Here is a 24,661-nt window from a genome sequence, read left to right as displayed (position 1 = left end):
AGCATTTAACAAACTTAATTTATCACATTTATCACCAAGAGGGAATTGTCAATTATGCATATACCGAATTATATCATTACAGTGCAGCTTTGGGACAGTTAATCATGAACCTTCAGTAATCATGAATAACTAGTGAACATTTAGCAATCGGAGAGCAGTAACGTAAACAAGAAAGGTAATCGCATCAGAACAAGAGAGGCTTCGGAGGAGCTGGTAGGCAGTAATCCATGCCATCTCTAATGATTACACCAGGAAAGAAAAATAAATAGACAGAAACCCATGAATATTCACTTATTTTCTCTGCTGAATGTCTCATGGTAGAAGGATCTGTCCACTGAGTAGGACAGTTTACTTCCTAACCATTGGCATTTTCTCTTTTAACAATGGAATGATGACAAGTAATTAGTTACCCTATCTCCTAGAAGGAAAACTGAATTCTAAATAATGTGCCAGCCATACAAGGTAGCTGAAGTCAGGGTACAACATCAGTTATGCAATTACTGACAACATGAAATTAATTATTCAAATACTGTATGCTGACAAAATGTTCTCTATATTAAAGGGGGTCAGAGGGTAGAGATCACCATGGCTTTACCTCAGCTATTGTTATAGAATCTGGATACAACATGTGAACCAAATGATTTGCCAGCATGAGATAAATCAAGGCATCTTCATCTACTTGTAGTCCAAAATATTCATGATAATCACCTGAAAAGCCTTGACCTGGAGAATAGAAAATCAATATAAATGCATTATGTTAACATGCAAGTCTTAACTCTGTACAAATGCCCCCACCGATTAGTTTGTTGATACCAGTTTTGTGATCATAGCAAAGTGTAATAAGCCTGCATACCCCATAATGTTATCATCAGCAAATATATGATCTCACTTAGAGTAGCCCGTATCAACAATCCTACCATTCAATTTTTGTTTTAGAGAAGCAAACAAACTAAACATTTTGATTTAACATTTTAATTAACATTTATAGCAGAGAAATAAAGTAAAATGATACCTAAAGGAATTCTAAATTTCAACTTTTAGGTATGTTTTTTGTCACATCGGATGTTAATGTTAACTAGCTTCTATTAGATTCCTCTGAAGTAAAGAAAAGCAAGTAAAAAACTATCATAAAATTGAGACATAATGTTTATAGTATTTTAAATATGTCCTTCAATTTATACAACATGAATTTTCTGATGACAGAAAGATTTTAACATCCTCTAACATCTTTCTACCTCCTCTTCCGAAACTCCTTATTTTGGTTGCTTATAGTATATTTCAGTTATTGAAATTAAACAATTTACTTTCCATTACTTCAGTTGTTTACCCTTATTTTAATAAAGTCAAATTAGTACTTAACATCTACCTTTTTTCCACCTGTTCCCATATATCTCAGTTCTTTATTTTGATTCACTTTTTCCCTCTGCTTCCCTATATCTAAGTTTATTTTGACTCATCTTTTTTACAGGATTTCATCACTGAAGGATATTTTCAAGTATAATTCAAATTTATACCTCGATGGCAATTCAACTATCAAATTCTTGAGTCAGACTTTGTTTCCCTAAGGATTTTATAGCCATTGCTATTGCCAACAGAGTAGTAGAACCCATACTTTTTTTCTTTTCATCCATGCAGGTAAATTGATTTTTCTTTCTACTTGATACCTAATGAATTTCTCCTTAGTATTGAATTTTATGAATTAAATATTCTGTGTCTTAATTTTAATTGTTTAATCTCAATTGTTTTTCTGGTATATATTCTTTTGCAGTGCAATTTCAGTGAGCTTAATCCCCTCCTCATCATTCAGAGGGGGAACATGTTAAGTAATTAAAAATGTTTTCCTTTACCATTTCTAACCATAAAAAGCATATCCCATATCTGTGGATTTCAGTTCATTTCCCCAATTCCAAAATTCCTTGGAAAATTCCTAGCCCTCATCAGAGGAAGGTTCTGGCAGGGGCATGTAGATGTTTAAATATGGCAGATCTTTCTTGAATTTTGCCAGGGTTGCCTTTTTCATCTCCTAAATAAGCTACTCTCAAAACTGGAGGAAGTTAATGAAACCTGCCCTGTTTTATAGGTTCAACTTCGTGCCTAGAACATTTCACAGGACCATTTCCATGCCTGTGCTGCAGGGTCTGCAGACATTAGTACACTTAGAAGATAGCGTCTTTCCTTGGCAGCCACTTTTCAACATCTATAGTCTGAAGTGCCTTTTATTTTTTATTGGTTGTTGCTAATAAATATTTGACCATCCTATATAATAAAGAGGTAATATGCAAATTGACCCTCACACCCTCACACAAGATGGCCACCCCCATGTGGTCAAAGATGTCCACCACAAGATGGCCGGCAGGGGATGGTAGTTGTGGGAGATCAGGCCAGCAGGGGAGGGCAGTTGGAGGCAACCAGGCCCGCAGGGGAGGGCAGTTGGGGGGGGGACCAGACTGGCAGGGGAGGGCAGTTAGGGGAAAACAGGTCGGCAGGGAGCAGTTAGGCATCGATCAGGCTGGCAGGAGTGATTAGGGGGTGATCAGGCTGGCAGGAAGGCAAGCGGTTGGGAGCCAGCAGTCCCGGATTGTGAGAGGGATGTCTGACTGCCGGTTTAGGCCCAATACCACAGGGATCAGACCTAAACTGGCAGTCGGAAATCCCCCAAGGGGTCCCAGATTGGAGAGGGTGCAGGCTGGACTGAGGGACACCCCCCCCCCCAAGTGCACGAATTTCATGCACCAGGCCTCTAGTAAAAATATAATTGTTTAAGATGTTATTTATTGAAGAATTAGATTCTGTGACCCTGTTTCTTTGTACAACTTTTAAATCGAAGAACTCTGATCAATTTTTTTATTACAAATTAAGTTATAAATTAGTTTAAACTGAGTACATATATTTAAAATATACATATTTTCTTCAATGCAGGAACCCCCACATTCACAAATGTTCTCATTTATTATTTTTCATTGTAAATGCTGTCATATTCACAGCCTGAGTCTGCTACAATAAATGGTTACTTTAAAAAACAGTTTTAGAAAAAAATCATGTATTAACATTAGCATATTATTAAATAAATTAAGATAACACAAGTAAGTTATATTCTTATATACATAGCCCATGGATACAGGCAATAGGGTGGTGAAGACCTTGGGGGAGGGAAGGGGATTTGGGAGAAGGGAATTAAAGGGGGAAATGGAAGACATCTGTAACAATAAAAAATATACATAAAAAAAGAAAGTAATTATCTTTTACTGACTTATAAAATGTTTATACACAACCTCTTACCAAAAGGGAATCAGAAATAACTAGAGAAAATGCAAATAATGAAAATCAAGCCAATAATAACAGTCATGGCAGCTTCTATAACTAAACCCCAAACCTGATTGTAATGTGCCAGTAAAACAATAACATCAAATCGTTAGTTATGTCTGTAATAGATCAGATTACATACCTATTCCATGGTGATGATAGAGCATGGATGTAATACCATCAAAACGAAACCCATCAAAGCCATATTCTTCCAACCACCATCTTATATTTGATAGAAGGAATCTTAAAACTTCCCAGCTAAAATATAAGAGAAATATATATTTAACCACAGTGGTATTTAGTGTTTTTCTTAATTGTTATACATTGTTTGCTAAGAGTATTAATTAAAATTATAAATCTCTACCTTAAGAACTACCATCATAATAAAAGGCCAAGAGGCATCATGACCAAATGACTGGTCATCATGAGGTGCCATTGACCACTTCAGCCCGGGTCTGCTGGGCGGCAGCGGTGGCCGGAGCAAAGCAGCTCAGTCCTGGTGCCTATCAGTGGCAAGAGCGAAGCACCCCAGGTCCTGGGTGCCTGGTGGCAGCCAGAGCGAAGCAGCCCAGGACCTGGTTGCCTATCAGTTGCAGGAGCGAAGCAGCCCAGGTCCCGATGGATAGTGGGTGGTAGGTGGCAGCGGCGGCCTTAGCGAAGCAGCCCGGGTGCTGGGTTCCTGGCTGTGGCAGGAATGAAGCAGCCGGGTCCTGGGTGCCGGAGGGAAACCGGTGCTGGCAGCTGGGGGAAGGAAGTCCTATTCTTGCACAAATCTTCATGCATCAGGCCTCTAGTCTACCTGTCCTATCTAATAAAAGAGTAATATGCAAATTGACCATCACTCCAACACACAAGATGGCTGCCCCCATGTGGACACAAGATGGCCACCACAAGATGGCCAACAGAACAGGACAGTTGAGAGGGACCAGGCCTGCAAGGGAGGACAGTTGTGGGCGATCAAGCCTGCAGGGGAGGGCAGTTAGGGGTTACCAGGATGGCAGAGGAGGGAAGTCAGGGGCTACTGGGCCTGCAGGGAAGGGCAGTTGGGGGGGACCCAGGCCTGCAGGGGAGAGCAGTTGGGGAAGACCAGGCCTGCAGAGGAGGGCAGTTAGGGGTGACCAGGCCTGCAGGGGAGGGCAGTTAGGGGCAAACAGGCTGGCAGGGGAGCAGTTAGGCATCAATCAGACTGGCAGGGGAGTGGTTAGGGGGTGATCAGGCTGGCAGGCAGAAGCAGTTAGGGGCAATCAGGAAGGCAGGCAGGCGAGCAGTTGGGAGCCAGCTCCTGGATTGTGAGAGGGATGTCTGACTGCCCGTTTAAACAGGCAGTCAGACATCCCTCGAGGGGTCCCAGATTGGAGAGAGTGCAGGCTCAGCTGAGGGACACCCCCTCCCCATGCACGAATTTCATACACAGGGTCTCTAGTCCTACCTAATAATAGAAAAATATGCAAATTGGCCGTACCTTCGCTATGCCCATGATTGGCCAGGAGGCGCGGGGGGGGGCGGGACACGGTGTGGGTGATTGGGCCGGCAGGACGCTGAGCTCACGTCGCCAGTGGCAGCGCAAGCTCAGCGTCTGTGCCATGGCTGTGCTACGGCACAGAAGGGGCCTCTGGGGCAGCAAGCCTACGTCCTGCTGAGGACCATCAAAAGCGGGGAGAGAAAGCGGGGGAGCTGGCTGTCTGTCCGCTCTGGCACCAGCAGACAGACAGCCAGCTCCCCCGCGATCCAAAGCGAAAGTGGGGGAGCTGGCTGTCTGTCCACTCCTGCACCAGGCCTTTCAAAACCCTCTGCCGCACCGGAGGCTTTGGAAAGGCCTGGTGCACCAGCGGACAGACAGCCAGCTCCCCCGCGATTGAAAGCAGGGAGCTGTGTGTCCGCTCCAGCACCAGCGGAACCCCTGCCATCAAAAGCGGGGAGCAGGCTGCTAGCAGTGTCCGCGGAGCGTGCTTGGCTTTGTGGGGCAGTGGATATGGCCTGGATGGCAGGTTAGGCCTAGGGGACCCTACACGTGCATGATTTAATCATGCACTGGGCATCTAGTATAATAATAACAGCATAATATGCTAATTAGACCCGACAACTAAATGACCTTCCAGACGAAGCCACGACTTTGAGGGCTGAGGCAGAGGTGGTTAGGGGTGATCAGGCAGGCAAGCAAGCAGTTAGGGGTGATCAGGCAGGCATGCAGAGTGGTTAGAGGTGATCAGGTAAGCAGGTAGAGGCAGTTAGGAGCCACTGGTTCTGGATTGCAAGAGGGATGTCCAACTGCTGGATCTCTGCGGGATCGGGCCTAAACCAGCAATCGGACATACCCCGAGGGGTCCATGATTGCGAGAGAGTGCAGGCCAGGCTGAGGGACCCCCCCATGCACAAATTTCATGCACTGGGTCTCTAGTATCTATAAAAGCCAGACCAGACAATTACTAACATCTATCTCATTTATTTGATGAAACTCATTCTAAAAGGATGTTTTTAGTTTGCAGAATACTTTAAAATTTTCCAAGTGAATTTGTATAGATGAAACTTATTTTCTAGCTCTTCCCAGTTCCTGTCACTCCACATTTTATTATACCAACCCCATTTACTGATTTATATCACCACCTTGGGCTTATGGACATTAGATATCAATTTCTAATATAAAATATCATGGAGTGAGTTTTTTCCAGATAGACTTAGGTTCAAATGTAAAAACTGTGCCCTAATACCTACAAAATTAAAATATCAGAAAAAAGAGCCAATGATTTGCAATTCTATGAAAACCAGAAAAGGGATATGATATGAATTCAGAATTTCTGAAAAGAAAACATTCCCAAGTATCGGAGTTGATGAAGGGTAGAGTTGCTAAATGTTCTTCTGATTCCTGTTATTACAATATTTAATCTATCTCTTCTTGACCTAAATGAGTAATACAACTGCATCCTATCTAATAAAAGAGTAATATGCAAATTGACCATCACACCAAGACACAAGATAGCCACCCCAGGTGGTCAAAGATGGCTGCCCCATGTGGACACAAGATGGCCACGACAAGATGGCTGCCACAAGATGGCCTGCAGGGGAGGGCAGTTGTGGGAAGTTAGGGGTGACCAGGCCAGCAGAGGAGGGCAGTTGGGGGTGACCAGGCCGGCAGAGGAGGGCAGTGGGGGGGGGAGACCAGGCCAGCAAGGGAGGGCAGTTGGGGGGGACCCAGGCCTGCAGGGCAAGGCAGTTGTGGGGGACCCAGATCTGTAGGGGAGGGAAGTTGGGGGGACCAGGCCTACAGGGAGGGCAGTTGGGGGGGACCAGGCCTGCAGGGGAGGGCAGTTGGGGGAGACCAGGTCAACAGGAGAGGGCAGTTGGGGGGGTCCAGGACTGCAGGAGAGGGCAGTTGGGGGGGACCAGGCCTACAGGGAGGGCAGTTGGAGGGGACCAGGCCTGCAGGGGAGGGCAGTTGGGAGCCAGCAGTCCACTGGGATCAGGCCTAAACGAGTGGTCGGACATCCCTCAAGGGGTCCCAGATTGGAGAAGGTGAAGGCTGGGCTGAGGGACACCACCACCCCATTCACAAATTTCGTGCACCTGGCCTCTAGTTTAATATATTTTAAAAAATGACATATTTAGCTATTATTTATTAATATATGAGTAGACAGATTTCATGGATAAATAGAAAAAGAATTTCCTGTGATAATCAGAAAATAAACAACAACAATGGAACATCTAATTAAAAAGTTCTAAGGGTTAAGAAATATTAAATTATATTCTTTATACCTCTTTAATCCCCTTAACCTGAAAAAATATCTAATCAACATAAGCAATCCTTTAAAAAAATCACAAGATTAAAGTGATAGATACAAATCAAACTTGCAGTGCTTTCAAAATAATCTATTTAATGAATCACTAATGAAATGTTAAATAGATATGTCATCTATAGAGACAGAAAAGAGATATACAAAATGTTATAGAGGAGCAAACTGTCTATAACAAAAATAATAAAGAAACAAAATCTAGAAAGTTTTATTAATTACCAAAACTTCAAGAAATACATTCAGGGAAAAGAAAATTAAGAGCTAACGTTTTGAAGTTAATAGCAGCAAATGGAAAGCAAAAGTTAAAAATATTAATTATCTAGTCATATACATTTTCTAAAATTAGATTAATGAGAGGAGTTAAGTTTTTTCTTTTTAAAAAAACTAGTCTTATGAGTGTCACACTGTAACAACTTATAAATAATTGCCTTTAAGAAAAATTATGAACTATCAGTGCAGGAAAAGGGGAAAGACAGAAATATGTTCCCACTATTTCATAGCATGATAAATCTAGACAGACTAACACTCTTAATAAACTCAGTGTCCAGATGAAACTAATTTTAAAACAGATTGCTTCTTCTCAGGTCATAAAATCAGAGATTTAGAGGACCTGAAAGGCTGAGGTCTGAGATTATAAAATAACCAGAGCACACACACAAGTACTTGCATGAACACATTCCAGAACTTAAAGTAGAAAATAGCAAGTCATAAGGCATATATAGTCTCTTTGGAATAAAGATGTAGCTTCTTTTTTCTTTTTCTTGCACTATGTAAACAATATATTTAATTAGTATAGATATTTATCCAAGATCATAGGCAAACTGTGCCATGGGTCCTCCAGACCACCTCGGGTTCAGTCGCCAGGAAGATCCACAGGATGTGGCAGATAGTTGTGCTCGTGCTATGATTTATTGCAGCAAAAGGATGATAAGCAAAATCAGCACAGGGAAAGTTGCACGGGGCAAAGTCAGGAGGAGTCTAGGCAAAACTTCCAACAGTTGTCTCCTGATGGAGTCCCTCTTAATTCCTCCAGCAAATAATTATCTCAACACTTGTGAACTGTTGGTCACCAGGGAAACTCATGAAGGACTCCATTTCTAGTAAATATATCAAAAGCTAGACACCCAGAAGGAACATGGAAATTCAGCATAAGACACATTATTTCTACAAAGAATTTAGGCACAGTCAGCCACTGTTCCAGTTCTGGGAATTGTGAGAACCCTCCTGAAATCAAAGTTCTCAGATGCTAGCCAAGGACCCATCTTCCATGCAGGCATTTATAAGGATAGCAATCTTATTTGTGTTATATTAACTATTTTCTACACAAAAACAGAGCCATTTAATAAACATTTGTTATATAATTATAAAATACTTACTATAAGTCACTGGAGGAAAAAAATCTTCTTCACATTATCTCAGAGGTACTCAGACCTCAAAACCAAGTGGAGGAATTTTAAATATACATTAAAAACCTATATACATAAGGAACTCTGGCTAATGCACTCTGCTGTCCTGCAGTCTACATTCCAGTAGTCACGTGGACAATAACATACTGAAACTTGTACAATGAAATAATTCACTGAATCTAGGATTTTTCTTTTAAATAGAACACTAGAACAAGCTTAAGGAATATGTAGCAGTAAAAACATAAATTTCAAAAGATATCTATTACTATTTCTACTATCATGATTTTCTTAAGTGCCATTTTTCCTTTTTTTGGTGGGGGGTTGAAAAGCGGAAGGGTTATGATGTATTGTAAATTATTATCTAATTGGAATTATTCTCAACCTTCTGTAGTAATGAATGACCTGAATCATCTCAACTGAATGATCTGTATTGAGTCAAAGAATGAAATTGCCTGGCAAAGGTACGTACAATAAAAAAGGCAATTTACTTTTTCTACCTCAAAATGTCATTGAACCATCCATGACAGAGTTGATATATCTAGTTGATTAGCGTCTTATAAAAAAAGATCAAGTAGAATTTAAGAGCATAATTTTACTTTGGTGTGCTAGCAGACAAGGCAAGACTTTGATTTTGAGATTACTCCATTGACAGAAAGAGACAAATACCATATTATTTCACTTATATGTGGAATCTATAAAACAAAATAAATGAACTAATAAAAGTGAAAGATTCATTGACACAGAGAACAAACTGATAGTTGACAGATAAAAGGGGCTTGGGAGACTGGGTAAACAAGTTGAAGGGATTAAGAAGTACAAATCAGCAGTTACAAAATAGTCACAGGGATGTAAAGTACATAATCTGTAATATAGTCATTAATATTGTAATAACTAGGTATGAGGCCAGGGTGGTATAGACTTATGGGAGAATCACACCATAAGTTATATAAATGTCTAGCCACTATGGTGTATAACCTGAAATATATATAATATTGAATGTTAACAGTAATTAAAAAGTAAATTAATCAATTAGAATATCACAGAAGGCTTTTAAAGCCTATTCTGAGAGTCCACAGGGCAGCCTAGTTTCCAAACAATTAGAGTTAGATGTTGACTTTTAGAAGGTGACACCAAAATATATATATATATATATATATATATATATATATATATATATATATCTATAAATACACACACACACACACACACCTCTTAGTGGCCAGCATGAATGTGTCTGAGAAGTAATCTATTTAAGTCATTAATGTTATATCTTAAACCGATTAACAGATAAGAAATGAATATCATGACATCTATACTGCCTATAGTAAATTGATGAGCTTACTCATGTTTTTACGCAGCAAGAGCAAATCCCTAAAATCCAGAAAAAATAATGAGATGCAGCTGACTTTCCTGTGAATCAGACGCCACTGAAAATGTTTAAATCACAGGTGTCTGATATAGAAACTGAATACAGTGATGAATAATATATACATTTAAGCTTTTATGGCAATCAAAATAATCAGTACTCTAATTGGTTTAGATGTCTGAAATAGGCAACCTATAATCAAGTAATGAGGCTTTATTAAGGAAATTTTGTACCACATAATTCCAGTAGTAAGGTTTTTAGGATACTATCTCTAAAACCGAAGACTGTTGATTGTCTCACATTCTGTCACTGAACTTTATAACAAAATAAAACAGTAAATTTTTTTGGCAAGCAAATATAATCAGAAATAACAACATCCATTAGATGAAGTTATATTTTATAGTTCAAATATATTTGTGGTACTTAAAAACTCCTAGGCTTTTCAATATAGCAACTTAGTCCACTGCATCTACTAATATTGTATACTAATAAATAGGTGACATTGTTAAACAGTGGCTAAATATCCTCTCTAATAAAAGGGTAATATGCAAATTAACCATCACTCCACTACACAAAACCACGCCCACCAGCCAAACAGGGCAAGTATGCAAATTAACCCCAGCCAAGATGGCTACCACTGGGTTTCCCCGACAACAGAAGCAGCCAAGCTTTCCACACACTCTGGCGGGCCCAGGCCTCCACTCAAGAATACAAAATTTCAATTATAGAAGGTAAACAAACCCAAGAGACAGCCACCAATCCAGCAGGAGGCTTGGCTCCGCTCCAGGCTACAACGTTTCAATTGTAGAAGGTAAATAAATTTCAGATACCAGGGCCTCTGCTTGGGTCGCCAGAGGTGTGGCCGGCCTGCAAACCACCACAGGCCCCTCGCCCAGGCCGCTCCATGCCCCAAGGGAACCCCACCCTGATCCAGGACACCCTTCAGGGCAAACCAGCTGGCCCCCACCCATGCACCAGGCCTCTATCCTCCTATCTAATAAAAGAGTAATATGCAGATTGACCATCAGTCCAACACACAATATGGCTGCCCCCATGTAGTCCAAGATCCTGCCCCCATGTGGACACAAGATGGCCACCACAAGATGGCCAGCAGGGGAAGGCAGTTGGGAGGCACCAGGCCTGCAAGGGAGGGCAGTTGGAGGCAATCAACCCTGCAGGGGATGGCAGTTAGGGGTGACCAGGCTGGCAGAGGAGGGAAGTTGGGGGCAAACAGGCTGGCAGGGGAGCAGTTTGACATCAATCAGGCTGACATGGGAGTGGTTAGGGGGTGATCAGGCTGGCAGGCAGAAGTGATTTAGGAGCAATCAGGAAGGCAGGCAGGCGAGCAGTTGGGAGCCAGCTGTCCTGGATTGTGAGAGGGATCCCAGATTGGAGAGGGTGCAGGCTGGGCTGAGGGACAGCCCCCCTCCGTGCACGAATTTCGTGCGCCAGGCCTCTAGTAACAAATATAAAGAAAAATTACACATTCCTCTTAGATATTGGACAGTCTTTGAAGATGAATGGCTATTAAATAGTACATCATAAAAACATGAAGCAAAACCACATGTTTTGATCCAGGTCTTTCAACTGATGGAACTTGAGCAAATATATTTTCTTTTATGATAAAGGTATGACATGTCAAATAAAACAATTGAATTCTAAATTGCAATAATATTTTAAAATGTATCTTTACTATTGAAAGTATTACAGATGTCTCACTTCCTCCCCATTGATCCCCCCTCAAAAGGAAGATACTGTGAAAAGTCACTATTGAAAATCAGGTAATATCTAACTATCTACTCTATCTTTAAAAATTAAAAAAGTCATCTATCAATTTAATTTAATTAGATTAACCAATAAAGAAAAAACGTTTGCTTATACTTTCTCAATAGATATCATATTTTGTTAATAGAAACTGATAAAGAGAAAAACTTTAAATGGTCAAAAAGTGGTTATTACTATGTAATACTAGATAGCACTATCATTAATAATAAACTGTATCTTGCATTTTAGGCTGACTATGGTGAAGCTACTATACATACATTAATTTCAAACAAATTTAGGCAGCAAACAGCATAAATACTAATCAGATAAATTGTTAATTCAAGCACTAATCTGTAATTATACAAACTTCCAGAACATAGTTATTATAAAACTAGTGTCCTGGTGCACGGATTCGTGCACATTGAAAGGAAATTAATTAGAAGAAATATGTTAATATTGCTATTCGCCCTTTCTCTATTATAGAAGTGTCAACCAAATTCATGATCGACAATAACAGATCAAAACACACATGTGTGATTGGTGCCAGCAAGAGCTTTATATGTATCGTGCATGTGCGAGTCAACTTAGCCTTTTATATATAGAGAGATGAACTTGCTTAATTAGACCTTCTTTCTGATTTAGCTAAACTTTTTCCAGCCCAGTGAAGCACCCCAACTTCTCTTTCAGGTAATTATGAGCAACACAGCAGTAAATATTAACACAAAGCAGATCATGCAGGGAGAACAAAAGGTAAAATATTTAACTGTAGCAGTGTTTGACTATATTCTGTGCAGTGAGAATACCTGAAGACATTTTCAAGTTCCACCATTACTGCTTTGCAGTCGGGTCTAGTTTCTAAACTTTCTAAATCTCATTTTTCTGTCTAATGAAAAGAAAATAGGATTCTACTGAGTCTCCTATCTATCTACTCCAGGACTTCTGTGAGGATCAAATGAAATGAGGCATGGGAAAACGCTTCATAGACATTTGGTTAAAATATGAAATGTTTACACCTGGCGATAAAGCAAGTCAGGTTCCTAGGCTGACGAAACTCGAAGGAGGCTAGTTGCTAGGGAGAGTAAGTAGGGCGTTGCTACGTGATGTTATTACCCAACACTCACAGGAACTATTTCTGGGCTGGGCTGGGCTGTGAGTTGCATTTTGCACCATGGGGTCTTGGAAGCATTGGCTGTGATTTGGTTGGGTGTCGCTCCGGGGTGGTGACGGGGCCTGTGTCCCATTGGGGAAAGCCGAGTGTTGGTTTGTCGAAGCCAGGTCCGTGGCGCCATTTCTTTTTAAATGGCCAGTACACGTCATGGCAGCTCCTGCTTTGAGCGTCTGCCTCTGGTGGTTAGCGTGCGTCATAGCTACCAGTCAGATGGTTGGAGGGACACTTAGGCTTTTATATATATTACAGATGTCCCCCGCAGCCCACCTGCCAGGGGAAGGAGCACAGCCCAGCAGGCGGGAGGCTTCCACGCTCTCCTCCCGCACCATGACAGGGCGGAGCCGCCGCATTGCTCCAGAGACAGGGCAGAATTGGGGAGGCGCCCAGAGAAGGCGGGACCAGCACAAGGTGACTGGAGGGACTGAGGGTGGGGCTTGAAGTGGCCAGAGAAGGCCAGAGGGTTTGGGGGCTGGGCCAGGCGCACTGGAGCTCTGTGTGAACAGGTTTGGATGACAAGGGAGGGCTACAGGTGGGTGGGCGGCGATGCGCAAATTTGCGTGCTGGGCTCCTAGTCTTTTATAATAAAAGCATAATATGCTAACTAGACTGGATGACCTTCCGGGCAAAGCCAAAGCTGTGAGGGAAGCCTGGGTCCCGGGTGCCAGAGGGAAGCCAGTATCGGCAGCCGTAGGAAGGAAGGCCTACTCTTCCACGAATTTCGTGCATTGGGCCTCTAGTAGATATATAAAAAGATGTTCAACCTAATTGGCAATTAGGGAAATGCAAATCCAAATTATTAGAGTGGCCATTATCAACAAGATAGGCAATAATAAGAGTACATGGGATGCCCAAGGCCACTCTAAGTGTGGGAATCCTAATCAAGGTGTTCAAAGCTAATTTGTTATATGCAGGTACAAAAGCAAGGACGCAAAAATCTATACACTGTGTAGGGGTGCCTTTCTGTAGCCAAATTACTGGTGTCACTATCTGGCATCAAGCCTCTTTTGTTTGAGCTTGTTTGAGCTTATATATAAGTTGCCACTGACCAGCCTGTAGCTGGCTCCTGTATAGCTCCTATGTTAGGGGCTACGTTGTGGAGAAGATGTATTACTGACCAGCAGGTGTTAGCTGTTTTTGATAGGATGGCTGCTCAGTTTGCTACTGTGTTCACTGAGGCTGCTTTTATGTAGGACAGGAATGCTTTATCTGATGACTCCTTGTTAGTAATGGCTACTTGGACTGCAATAAAGACTCTCTTATATATCCACGACTTCTCATGTCTTCTCCGTCTTCTAATGCCCGGTGTTCATGGAGGTCAGAGGGACTCAGACTCAACAGTTGGCATAGTCGAGCAGGGTCAAGGAAGAACTTATTCCCACACAAGTGTTGGAGAGATTGTGGAAAAAAGGGAACCCTCATTCACTGCTGGTGGGAATGTAGACTGGAACAACCACTCTAGAAAGTAGTCTGGTGATTCCTCAAATGACCCAGGTATATACCTTCTCTTGGATATATACTGGAAACATGAGAAAACATGTATTCACAGAGATAAATGCACCCCCATGTTCATTGCAGCATTATTCACATTGGCCAAGACATGGAAACAACCAAAGTGTCCTGTGATAGAGGACTGGATAAAGAATAAAGATGTGGTACATATACACATTGGAATATTACTCAGCCATAAGAAAAGATGCAATAGTGCCATTTACAACAACATGGATGGAACTTGAGAACATTATGCTAAGTGAAATAAGTCAGTCAGAAAAAGCTAAGAACTATATGATTTCACTCATATGTGGGATATAAAACTGAGACAGGAGAAGATTTGAATTTGGGTGGTGGGCACACGGTGCAATATACAGATCTTGTAAAATAGAAACCCACACCTGAAACCTGTATGTTCAGGTTGACCAATGTCACCCAACCAATTAAATAAATAAATATTTTTAAATAAAATAAAACATCACAAAAACCAATCAATTTAATAAAGATTACCTGAATGATTAATAAATTAATCATTTTCATGTTGCTTTTTAAATCGGTTCATATTTCTCTGCTATCTCAAAAAGATTATTATCAAAGGTGATTTTTCAAAGCATTAATGCTTATAAAATATATATCTTTTTCAATGTTGATAACCCAAGAAGCTGCACAGCCCAAGGACCAGAAAGCAGAAAATCAAGCTAAGTCATCCCTTATAATGAAACATAGGTAAGATATCAAATGAAATTATTACATATCTCATCAGAACAAGGCATTGTTCTTTTCCAGAATAAATCACTATAGGTTAGCCAGTTATAAAACACCCACACACGGTATAGACAAAGTTATATAGATACATTCACATCCCTGTTTTTCAAACAATGTTAAAAACCATTCCTTACATATAGAATGAAGCTAATTATTATTCTACATCCAAACAACTTACAGTGACTCAAACATATAAAGATGTACATGATTGACAAATACTAAACCACAATTGATAATCAGCTTTTAAAAGCTTGTTTTAATGGCAAAAGTCTGAAAACATTAACCATTGATATACATTTTTTCATGTTTCCCTTCTGATTAACTTGTAATAGATTAATTATTATGTCTACATAAAGTATTATTATAATACTTCTATTAAATAAAATAAATTCTTGAACTGATAATTTCCCATCATCTTATTAAAATTTATAATTAGGTATTTAATATTTATTTACTTGTACTTAGCGAACTTCATTTCAAAAGATAACTTTAGGAAACTAACAAGTTAATACATATACAGAGTATTAAATATAAATAAGGAAAAAATAAATGAGGAAATACAGGTAAAAAACAATAAAGATCTTAAAGATATATGAGCATAAAGCATCTGAGAAATAATTTTATTTTCTGTTCTGAAATAATAATGACTTTATAAACTGAGCTCCCCTGCTGGCCTGGTCACCCCTAACTGCACTCCCTTGCACAGGGGGTAGGGGGTGTCCCTCAGCCTAGCTTGCACCTTCTTCAATCTGGGACCCCTCGAGGGATGTCTGACTGCACTCTCACAATCCAGGGCTGCTGGCTCCCAACCGCTCGCCTGTCTGCCTGCTTGATTGCTCCTAACCGCTTCTACCTACCAGCCTGATCACCCCTTAACCACTCCCCTGCCAGCCTGACCGACGCCTAACTGCTCCCCTGATGCCCCAATTGCCCCTAACTGCCCTCCCCTGCTGATTTGGTCACCCCTAACTTCCCTCCCTTGCCAGCCTGGTCGCCCTTAACTGCCCTCGCCTGCCAGCCCGATTGCCCCTAACTGCCCTACCCGGCTTGCCCGGTCACCTCTAACTGCCCTCCCTTGCTGGCTTGGTTGCCCCCAACTGCCCTCTCCTGCAGGCCTGGTGGCCCCTAACTGTCCTCCCATGCAGGCCAGTTCCCCCCAAATGCCCTCCCTGGCAGTCCTGTTCCCCCCAACTTCCCTTCCCTGCAGACTTGGTCCCCACCAACTGCCCTGCCCTGAAGGCCTTGTCCCTCCCCTGCAGGCCTTGTCCCTCCCAATTACCCTCCCCTGCAGGCTTGATTGCCCCTAACTGCCCTCCCCTGCTGGCCTGGTCGCCCCCAACTGCTCTCCCCTGCAGGCCTATCCCCCCCAACTGCCCTCCCCTGCAGGCATGGTCGCCCCCACTGCCCTCCTCTGCCAGCCCAGTCACCCCTAACTGCTCTCCCCTGCATGCCTGATCTCCCACAACTGCCCTCCCTTGCAGGCCTGGTCCCTCCCAACTGCCCTCCCCTGCAAGCCTGATCGCCCGCAACTACCTCCCCTGCTGGCCATCTTGTGGCAGCCATCTTGTGTCCACATGGGGGTGGCCATCTTGTGTGTTGGAGTGATGGGCAATTTGCATGTTACCTCTTTATTATATAGGATTATTATATAGGATTTGACAACAGGAGGATGTTCCTTGACTATCACCCACAAATCCTATCTAATAAAAGAGTAATATGAAAATTGTCCATCACTCCAACACACAAGATGGCTGCTCCCATGTGGTCAAAGATGGCTGCCCCCATGTGGACACAAGATGGCCACCACAAGATGGCCTGCAGGGGAGGGCAGTTGGGAGGGACCAGGCCTGCAAGGGAGGGCAGTTGGGGGTGATCAGGCCAGCAGGGGAGGACAGTTAGGGGTGACTGGGCCAGCAGGAGAGGGCAGTTGCGGGGGAGGGGGACCAGGCCTGCAGGGGAGGGTAGTTAGGGGGGGACCAGGCCTGCAGGGGAGGGCAGTTGGGGGTGATCAGGCTTGCAAGGGAGGGCAGTTAGGGGTGACCAGGCCAGCAGGGGAGAGCAGTTGGGGGGGCCCAGGCCTGCAGGGGAGGAAAGTTGGGGTGGAGCAGGCCTGAATGGGAGGGCAGTTGGGGAGGACCAGGCCTGCAGGGGAAGGTAGTTGGGGGGGACCCGGCCTGCAGGGGAGGGCAGTTGGGAGTGACCAGGCCTGCAGGGGAGGACAGTTAGGGGCAATCGGGCTGGCAGGGGAGCAGTTAGGCATCAAGCAGGATGGCAGGGGAGTGGTTAGGGGTGATCAGGCTGGCAGGCAGGCAAGTGGTTGGGAGCCAGCAGTCCTAGATTGTGAGAGGGATGTCCGACTACCCATTTAAACGGACAGTCAAATATCCCTCGAGGGGTCCCAGATTGGAGAGGGTACAGGCTGGGCTGAGGGACACACACCCCCGTGCACGAATTTCGTGCACTAGGCCTCTAGTAATGAACATTTTACAAGATATGAGTGAAATCATATACTTCTTAGCTTTTTCTGACTGACTGATTTCACATAGTATAAGGATACCAGTAGAGCGGGTTGAAAATAATTCCTCATGAAATGGTGTGTGTGTGTGTGTGTGTGTGTGTGTGTATAGGGGGTACATGGGGGAGCTCACCTGTGTGTGTTCTGGAGTGGGATATTGGTGGGAATTAATGTAAGAGCTGCTATTAATCATATTGAAATTTCAACCATCACTTCTTCAGCATTTTTAGAATTTGCACTAAATTTGCTAAATAATGTATAGCTCTCTAATGAATATTTGTCTACATTCCCACAAACAAAGCAAGCTACCACTTAGTGGGCTGGCTGGAGTAGAATAAAAGGAAGAAAGAAATATGATGTTATAGACAAGAAAATGAGGAATTCAAATTCATTGGGTGTTTTCTGGCCACCATACTACATGCTACATAGCCTAAGTTAACAAACCTGTGATATCCATTGTGTTTTATGGTCTGGGAAACTGAGATTTAGAAAAGTTTAACAAAATGCTCAGCATCACGCAGGTAAAGGTACAGCTGGTATTCATTCTTTTGATTATTAAACCTAAACTCTTAAGTATAATTTTATACCTCCACATTCAGCATGACCATGTATAAATTACTTATTTTTTTGCAGATTTCTTGGTATACCAGTATTTTAAAACCACATTTAGTCCTACAAATATGTAGCTATATGTAGTCATATAAGTTGTATGAACTTGGGCAAGGAATCAACTTCTCTATGCCTCAGTTGTGTTCACTGTACCAATTTCAACACCCTCCCTTAAAAGGGGATTACATGGGATAATGTATACAATGTGGTTGGCAGTATTTAATAAAGTAATGGGTAAATTAAGAGAAGCTCCCATTGACTTCTATAAGATAATAAACAGAATTAAGATATACTTATAAACATAAATTAAATATAAATTAGAATAAACCACTCTCTTCTAATAAACTTTTCATGTTAAAAATAAAGCTTCATAAAGATAAGCAGGTTTGGCTAACATCTAAACAAAACAAGTCTTTAAAAAACTCTGCATTTCTATTTTCTGGAGTAGTACGGTATTTAACTATTGGTGCACTAAACATATATTGACTATCTGCTTTGTGCCAAGCATGATGCTGGATATAGTGATGGATAAGAAACACACAATACTCATTTTCACTGAGTTCAGTGTCTAATGGAAGAGACCAACATCTTAAAATAAAAAACGTAAGTACATTTAATTACAATAGTGATTAATAATACAAAGAAAAATATGGATAACACTGTCTGTCCTGAGAGAGGACCTGTTATCTAGTCTAGGGAGGTGAAGCTAGGCTTCTCAGAAAGTGATATTGAAGGTTGAGGTCTATAGAATCAAGGGGACACTGTATTGCCCATTCAAATTTATGGAAAATCTCTTTAGAAGTAGTTCAGAAAAATTGCCAATCCACATCTGCAAGGACGTCAAGAAACTATTCTAGACAATTTTCCAAAATGCAGTATAAGCACAAAATCTTTCTGATCCTTAGTATGATTATTTTTGAAAGAGTAAAATTCATTCCATGTAATTCATAATATTTTATTAAAGTGAAAGATTAATGCAGGATAAAAAAAAATTCCGAGTTTCAGGACACAGACTCAATAATTTGAATCGTTTCACTATACACGAACAGAATCCAGTCCTAAGGTTTGTCACTTTAAATACTGTGTTTTAGGCAAAAGAGAATTATAGGTAGCCTGGAAAAATAAAAATCCATGCTCAAAAATTAAACTAAAACCATCAGCCTATTCCCTATATATAAATTACTTGTCATTCCTCTCCTATCCAAACTCTAGCCATTATTCAAAACCCAGCAGACACTTCACAAAATCTTTTGGCAAACCTTATAGAAGCACTATGTGAACTACAACAAAACATAAACTTGTTTATGCAAATAAGTATGGTCTTCCCAAATTAACCACAGATATCTATGTCTTACACCTTTTTAAAATTAATTTTCAACAAAGTGACCTGAACTGAATAAATAAGTTACAAAAAAAGCTAAAACACTCAAATAATAATAAAAGAACATTTATTTTTTAAGTCCGACATTAACTCTGAAGCAGTTTTTAAAAACAAATTAAATTAATTACATATATTACTTAAGAAATTCCATTTTCAAAGTCACTGAAAAAAGGAAATAGAAATTAAAAGACTCTTTACTGCACTGGAATAAATGCAACTTAATGATTATGATGTTTTGGACACCTAGAAAAGAGGCTCTGTAATTAGTGTGACATAGGCTTTTATAAAGATTTTTTTTTCCATGAAATAAACCAAATAAGAAGCTATTTAGTTAGAACACTCAAAACAAAGATTATATTCTGCCTTTCCCCCCACAGTTTATAATCCCTGTTTAGGAACTCGTAACATGTTTATTGCTATGAAAAATAAAATCATTAAACTCTTCACTAAACGTATTTCCTTATAAATACACGAAATTGCTTACTACAAGTTGTAACACACGTGGGCATTCATGCAAACATATACCCCAATGGGGGGAAAAAAAGTCATATGTTCAGTCTCTAGTTAGATAAGTTCAGATTGGCCGGTATGCACAGCTTACGGTACACTGGAATAAAAATGCTTATGATTAAATATTGAAAATTTCCCCAAACATTATATAATTCTCTGGTGATGACAACAAAAGAAAGAAACCACGAAAACATCAGTATCCTTAAGGAATCATCAGATTCTTTTTGTTTGCTCCAGTTATAAATTTTGCATTTGCACATTGCTGCCCAGATTTTTCAAAGGGCTCTGCAATGATTAATTTAACAATCCACCCATATTGCTGTAATATAGCCAAGAACTGTTCCATATATAATTTATAATACCCATCTCAGGGACAGATTAGTAGGCAAAATAAAACTTCCAACATCCAGGAGCACTTATTGATGCAAAAATAGGCAAGTGTCACCAAAATATGACTATTTGTAAACAGACTTCACAACTTTGGGTGCTTTATCCCCAAAGATACATATAAACATTTCAGGCCTTGTGGGCCATATATGGTCTCCTCTGTAACAAAATGACTCAATTCTGCTATTAGTGGGTAAAAGAAATCACAGGAAATATGTAAGGGAATGGGTATGGCTGAATTTCAATAAAACTTTATTGACCAAAATAAGTAGCAGATATGGATAAATTTGGCCATAGTGTGCTGACGCTTGCAATTAAAATTCACATGTTCCCAGTGTTAGTAATGTAACTTTCCCATGGCCACACAGTTGACCTGTGATGAAGTCAGAATATGAAATCAGGTCTCTTATTGCAGAATCAAAGCAGCAGACTACTATGCATATCTGTCTCTTGTCAGCAATTTAAAAGAGCTATTTAAGAGTAAAACAAACAGAAATATATTCTGGAATAAAAGGCAAATGACAAGTTTGTGAAAGATGAAGTAACAGATTAAAAAAAAAAAACTTTGCCTTTGCAATGGATACAGATAAAATCATATGCTCCTCAGAATATCAGGATACCTGATGAAAAGTTTGAGGAGAATTCAGCCTATGCTTACAAAATAAATTTTCCAAAAAGACTCAAAATCACTTTAAAGTATCATGATATGTCTTAGGATTCTTTTCATATATAATGATACAGGATAAATTGCTAAAACCACCTACCTGGAATTTCATTTATATAGATGGACAATGCCCAAGCACTTTGAAAATGTACAGTGTGCAGCCAGCTTGAAAATAATGACCTACACTCAGCCCTAAATTCTTCCCAATCAGAGTGACCCTGCCCTGTTAAATAAACTCCCATCTCACATGGACTACATCCAGTCTACATCCCTGGTTACAAAGTCTGATACAATCTACCAGCAGTTGGATATTGTGACTTTCTCCTCTCCATAAAGCAGCAGTCTTCTGGTCTTCAAGAACAATCAAGCTCATCTCAGCCATAGGGATTCACATCTCTGCCTCCAGCTCAAATGTCACTCAAATATTATATCTGAGAAGCCTTCTCTGGACACCCTGTTACTCTACCAACCACATGATTTATATGTTCCTTATCACTTATATAATGCTGTGGTCATTTTTATGGTTTATTATTTGTTTAAAATTTTTTCTCCTTTACTTTCTACATAGCTATTATATATGTAACATAACACAGATTTTACATATTTAAAAATTTAGCAGTTTTTCTTCATTTACTAGAGGCCCAGTGCACAAATTCGTGCACCAGTGGGGTCCCTCGACCTAGGCTATGGGATGGGTCTGAAACCAGCTCTCTGACATCCTCCCCCCCCCCATGAGGGGTCCCAGATTGCAAGAGGGTGCAGGCCTGGCCAAGGGACCCCATGGGTGCACAATTGGGCTGGGGAGGGATGCAGAAGGTTGGCCAGCTGGGGAGGGACCATGGGAGGGCTCCAGGGCATGTCCGGCCCATCTCGCTCAGTCCCGATCAGCCTAAACCAAGCAGCAAGCTAACTTACTGGTTGGAGGGCCTGCCCCCTGGCTTGTCAGTGCACATCATAGCTACTGGTCGACTGTCTGCCCCCTGGTGGTCAGTGCATGTCATAGCGAGGGGTTGAGCATATTTAGCATATCATTAGCATACTAGCGTTCCCGTTGCAGGAAAAATCCTGCAATAGGGTTTCCTGCTGCACTCTACCCCGCCCTGCCTGCTCTCCTCCCTTGTCCCCTGCCCCGCCTTCTCCGCCAGCCCGCCCGCTCTTCTTCCTTCTCCCCTGGCCCCACCTCCGCTCCTCCCTTCTCCGCCAGCCTGCCTGCTTTTCCCTTCTCCCCCGACCGGCCTTCTCTGCCAGCCTTCCTGCTTTTCCCTTCTCCCCCGGCCTGCCTGCTTTTCCCTTCTCCCCCGGCCTGCCTGCTTTTCCCTTCTCCCCCGGCCCGCCTTCTCCGCCAGCCCACCTGCTTTTCCCTTCTCCCCTGGCCCCGCATCCACTCCTCCCTTCTCCCCCGCCCCGCCTTCTCTGCCAGCCCGCCTGCTTTTCCCTTCTCCCCCGACCCCGCCTCCGCTCCTCCCTTCTCCCCCGCCCCACCTTCTCCGCCAGCCCGCCTGCTTTTCCCTTCACCCCCGGCCCCGCCTCTGCTCCTCCCTTCTCCTCCTACCCCCTCCCCCGCTTGCTTGCTTTTCCGCAGCTTTGCTCCCTTCTGCAGCTCTTGGCTTCTTTCTATACTGTCTTGATATGCAAATTAGCCGCCATGTTTGTTGGGATAATTTGCATACTCATCCTGATTGGCTGGTGGGCGTGGCGTGGCTGGTGGGCGTGGCTTGGCATAGCAAAGATGCGGTCAATTTGCATATTTGCCTATTATTAGGTAGGATAACACTTTGATTGGTTGAATGGCTGACCAGACAACTGGACACATAGCATATTAGGCTTTTATTATATAGGATTATTCATATTTTCCAACATAATAAATCTATGCTTCAGGTGGATAGGCATTATGTTTGTTTTATTGCTGCTGTATCCCCCGAGCCCAACCCAATACCTGGCCCTTAGAAGCCACATAGTAAACCCATGTAAAATGAAAGAATAAATGAGACAGGTGAGAAGAACCCCAGAAAAAAAATTAGAGCTCTCAGGCAATTGTTCTGTGGACATTGCATCAAGTGGCCCCTTGTTATTTATTTACTTTGGAGAACAATGCACACAAAAAAGAGGGGGGTAAGTCTTCAGGACTCATAGAAATTAAAAAGGCACTTAAAATACACAGTGTCTTATAAGTTTATTCAAAAGAGAAAAAAAAATTAAAGTCTCCCTGGATAGCTGCTGCTATCTAAAAGTGAGGAAAAAATGTTGTTTGCCTTTACATGAAAGGTAGAGATAAACACAGTATTCAAATTCCCCCAAAACCATATCAAAATTAAAACTAAATTGTAGAACAATCATCTTTCAGAACCACCTGAATTCTAGCTGAATGGAAGTCTTACAACTAGGGATTTAAAGAAGAAGCCACATAAAGATTAGTAGGAGGCACAGAGACACAGAACAGGCTGGTTCCACATCCATGTGAGCTGGATAAAAATGGGGAGAGATATCCTGGCTGAAGAGATACCCCCTGAGGACCAAGGGGTCAGAGCCCTACACCAGGTCCCGAAGCACTGTGTTCTAGTGTCAGGAAGAGAAGTCCCCATGCTGGCTGTAAAAACCAGCTGGAATTGAGGCTGAGAGAGATGAAGGGCTGCTGGAATCCCAGGCACTTCCTCTCAAAGCACTCTTTCTTGAAATCACTCTTTCTGAGCTCCAGAGCTGGGGTAGCAGCTTGAAAGGCACCAGGTGAGGAAGTGAATTGTCCGGCATCAGGGCTACAGCTGGAGGACAGACTTCTCTGAGACAGAAATGCTGGCAGGCACCATTGTTCCTTTAATGAGCCCTCCTCCCAAGGAGCTGGCATGTGGGTGCCATATCTGAGTCTCCATCAACCTGGCTATCACCATTCACCCTGCCCTGGTGATTCCCTAACACTCCGACCCACAAAACTGTGGGCCCACCCAAGCTATTCCCTATGCCTTTTCCAGATGGCCTCATTTCAGACTTTCCTAAAATCTCTCAGCACCATCTGGCTTTGCTGTACTCTGTACCTCTGCCTAAAGTGGCCTCAGGCCTGGCATTAGCAGTTGCCAACTTTAGTTCACAGCTTGACCTCTCCTGGGCACCTCCAAGGTCAGCACAAGTAGCAGCTATCTGCAGATTGCTTTGTAGCTCAAGTTGGGTGGCCCTGGGCAAAACACAAGAGGCAGCTGATGTCGGCCTGCATCTCTCTGGAAGCCCCAGAGCCAGGGCACCCAGTGGACAGCTTCAGACCATGTCAAATCACCACCCAACCATCTCCACAACCAAACACTCAAGGGTTTGGACTCAGCGGGCATGAGAGCTGCACTAAAGTGAGTCCTGCTTTGTGGGTGGGCTCCTGCACAGCTGATCCTCCACAAATGTCAGTGGTCACAGCCCATCTCTGCAGCAGACAGGCCTGGGTGAAATCGCTCCCACTGACATGCCAAAGCCATCAAGGCTCAACCACAGTAGAAGAGTGTGCACAGCACACATGGGGTTGCGGTAGGAGTGCAACTCGAGTGCCCAGCTCGGGTGATCGAGGAAG

At 42.2% G+C, this 24,661-nt stretch overlaps 1 protein-coding gene across 1 annotated transcript in view; it reads right to left on the bottom strand.

Moving 5' to 3' along the window:
- GBE1 (1,4-alpha-glucan branching enzyme 1) overlaps window positions 1-24,661 on the bottom strand; it is a 353,762-nt gene that overhangs the window by 114,955 nt on the left and 214,146 nt on the right. Inside the window, exons 8-9 of the mRNA XM_079766240.1 lie at window positions 3,446-3,561; window positions 596-723 (exon numbers count right to left, since the gene is read on the bottom strand). Coding sequence (XP_079622366.1) covers window positions 596-723; window positions 3,446-3,561 — 244 coding nt within the window. The remainder of the gene's footprint in view (window positions 1-595; window positions 724-3,445; window positions 3,562-24,661) is intronic.

This window comes from Cnephaeus nilssonii, assembly GCF_951640355.1.
Source record: "Cnephaeus nilssonii genome assembly, chromosome: 3".
Classification (NCBI taxonomy): Eukaryota; Metazoa; Chordata; class Mammalia; order Chiroptera; family Vespertilionidae; genus Cnephaeus; species Cnephaeus nilssonii.
Note: the sequence above shows the minus strand (reverse complement) of the source record. Positions and strands in the feature narration are given on the sequence as shown.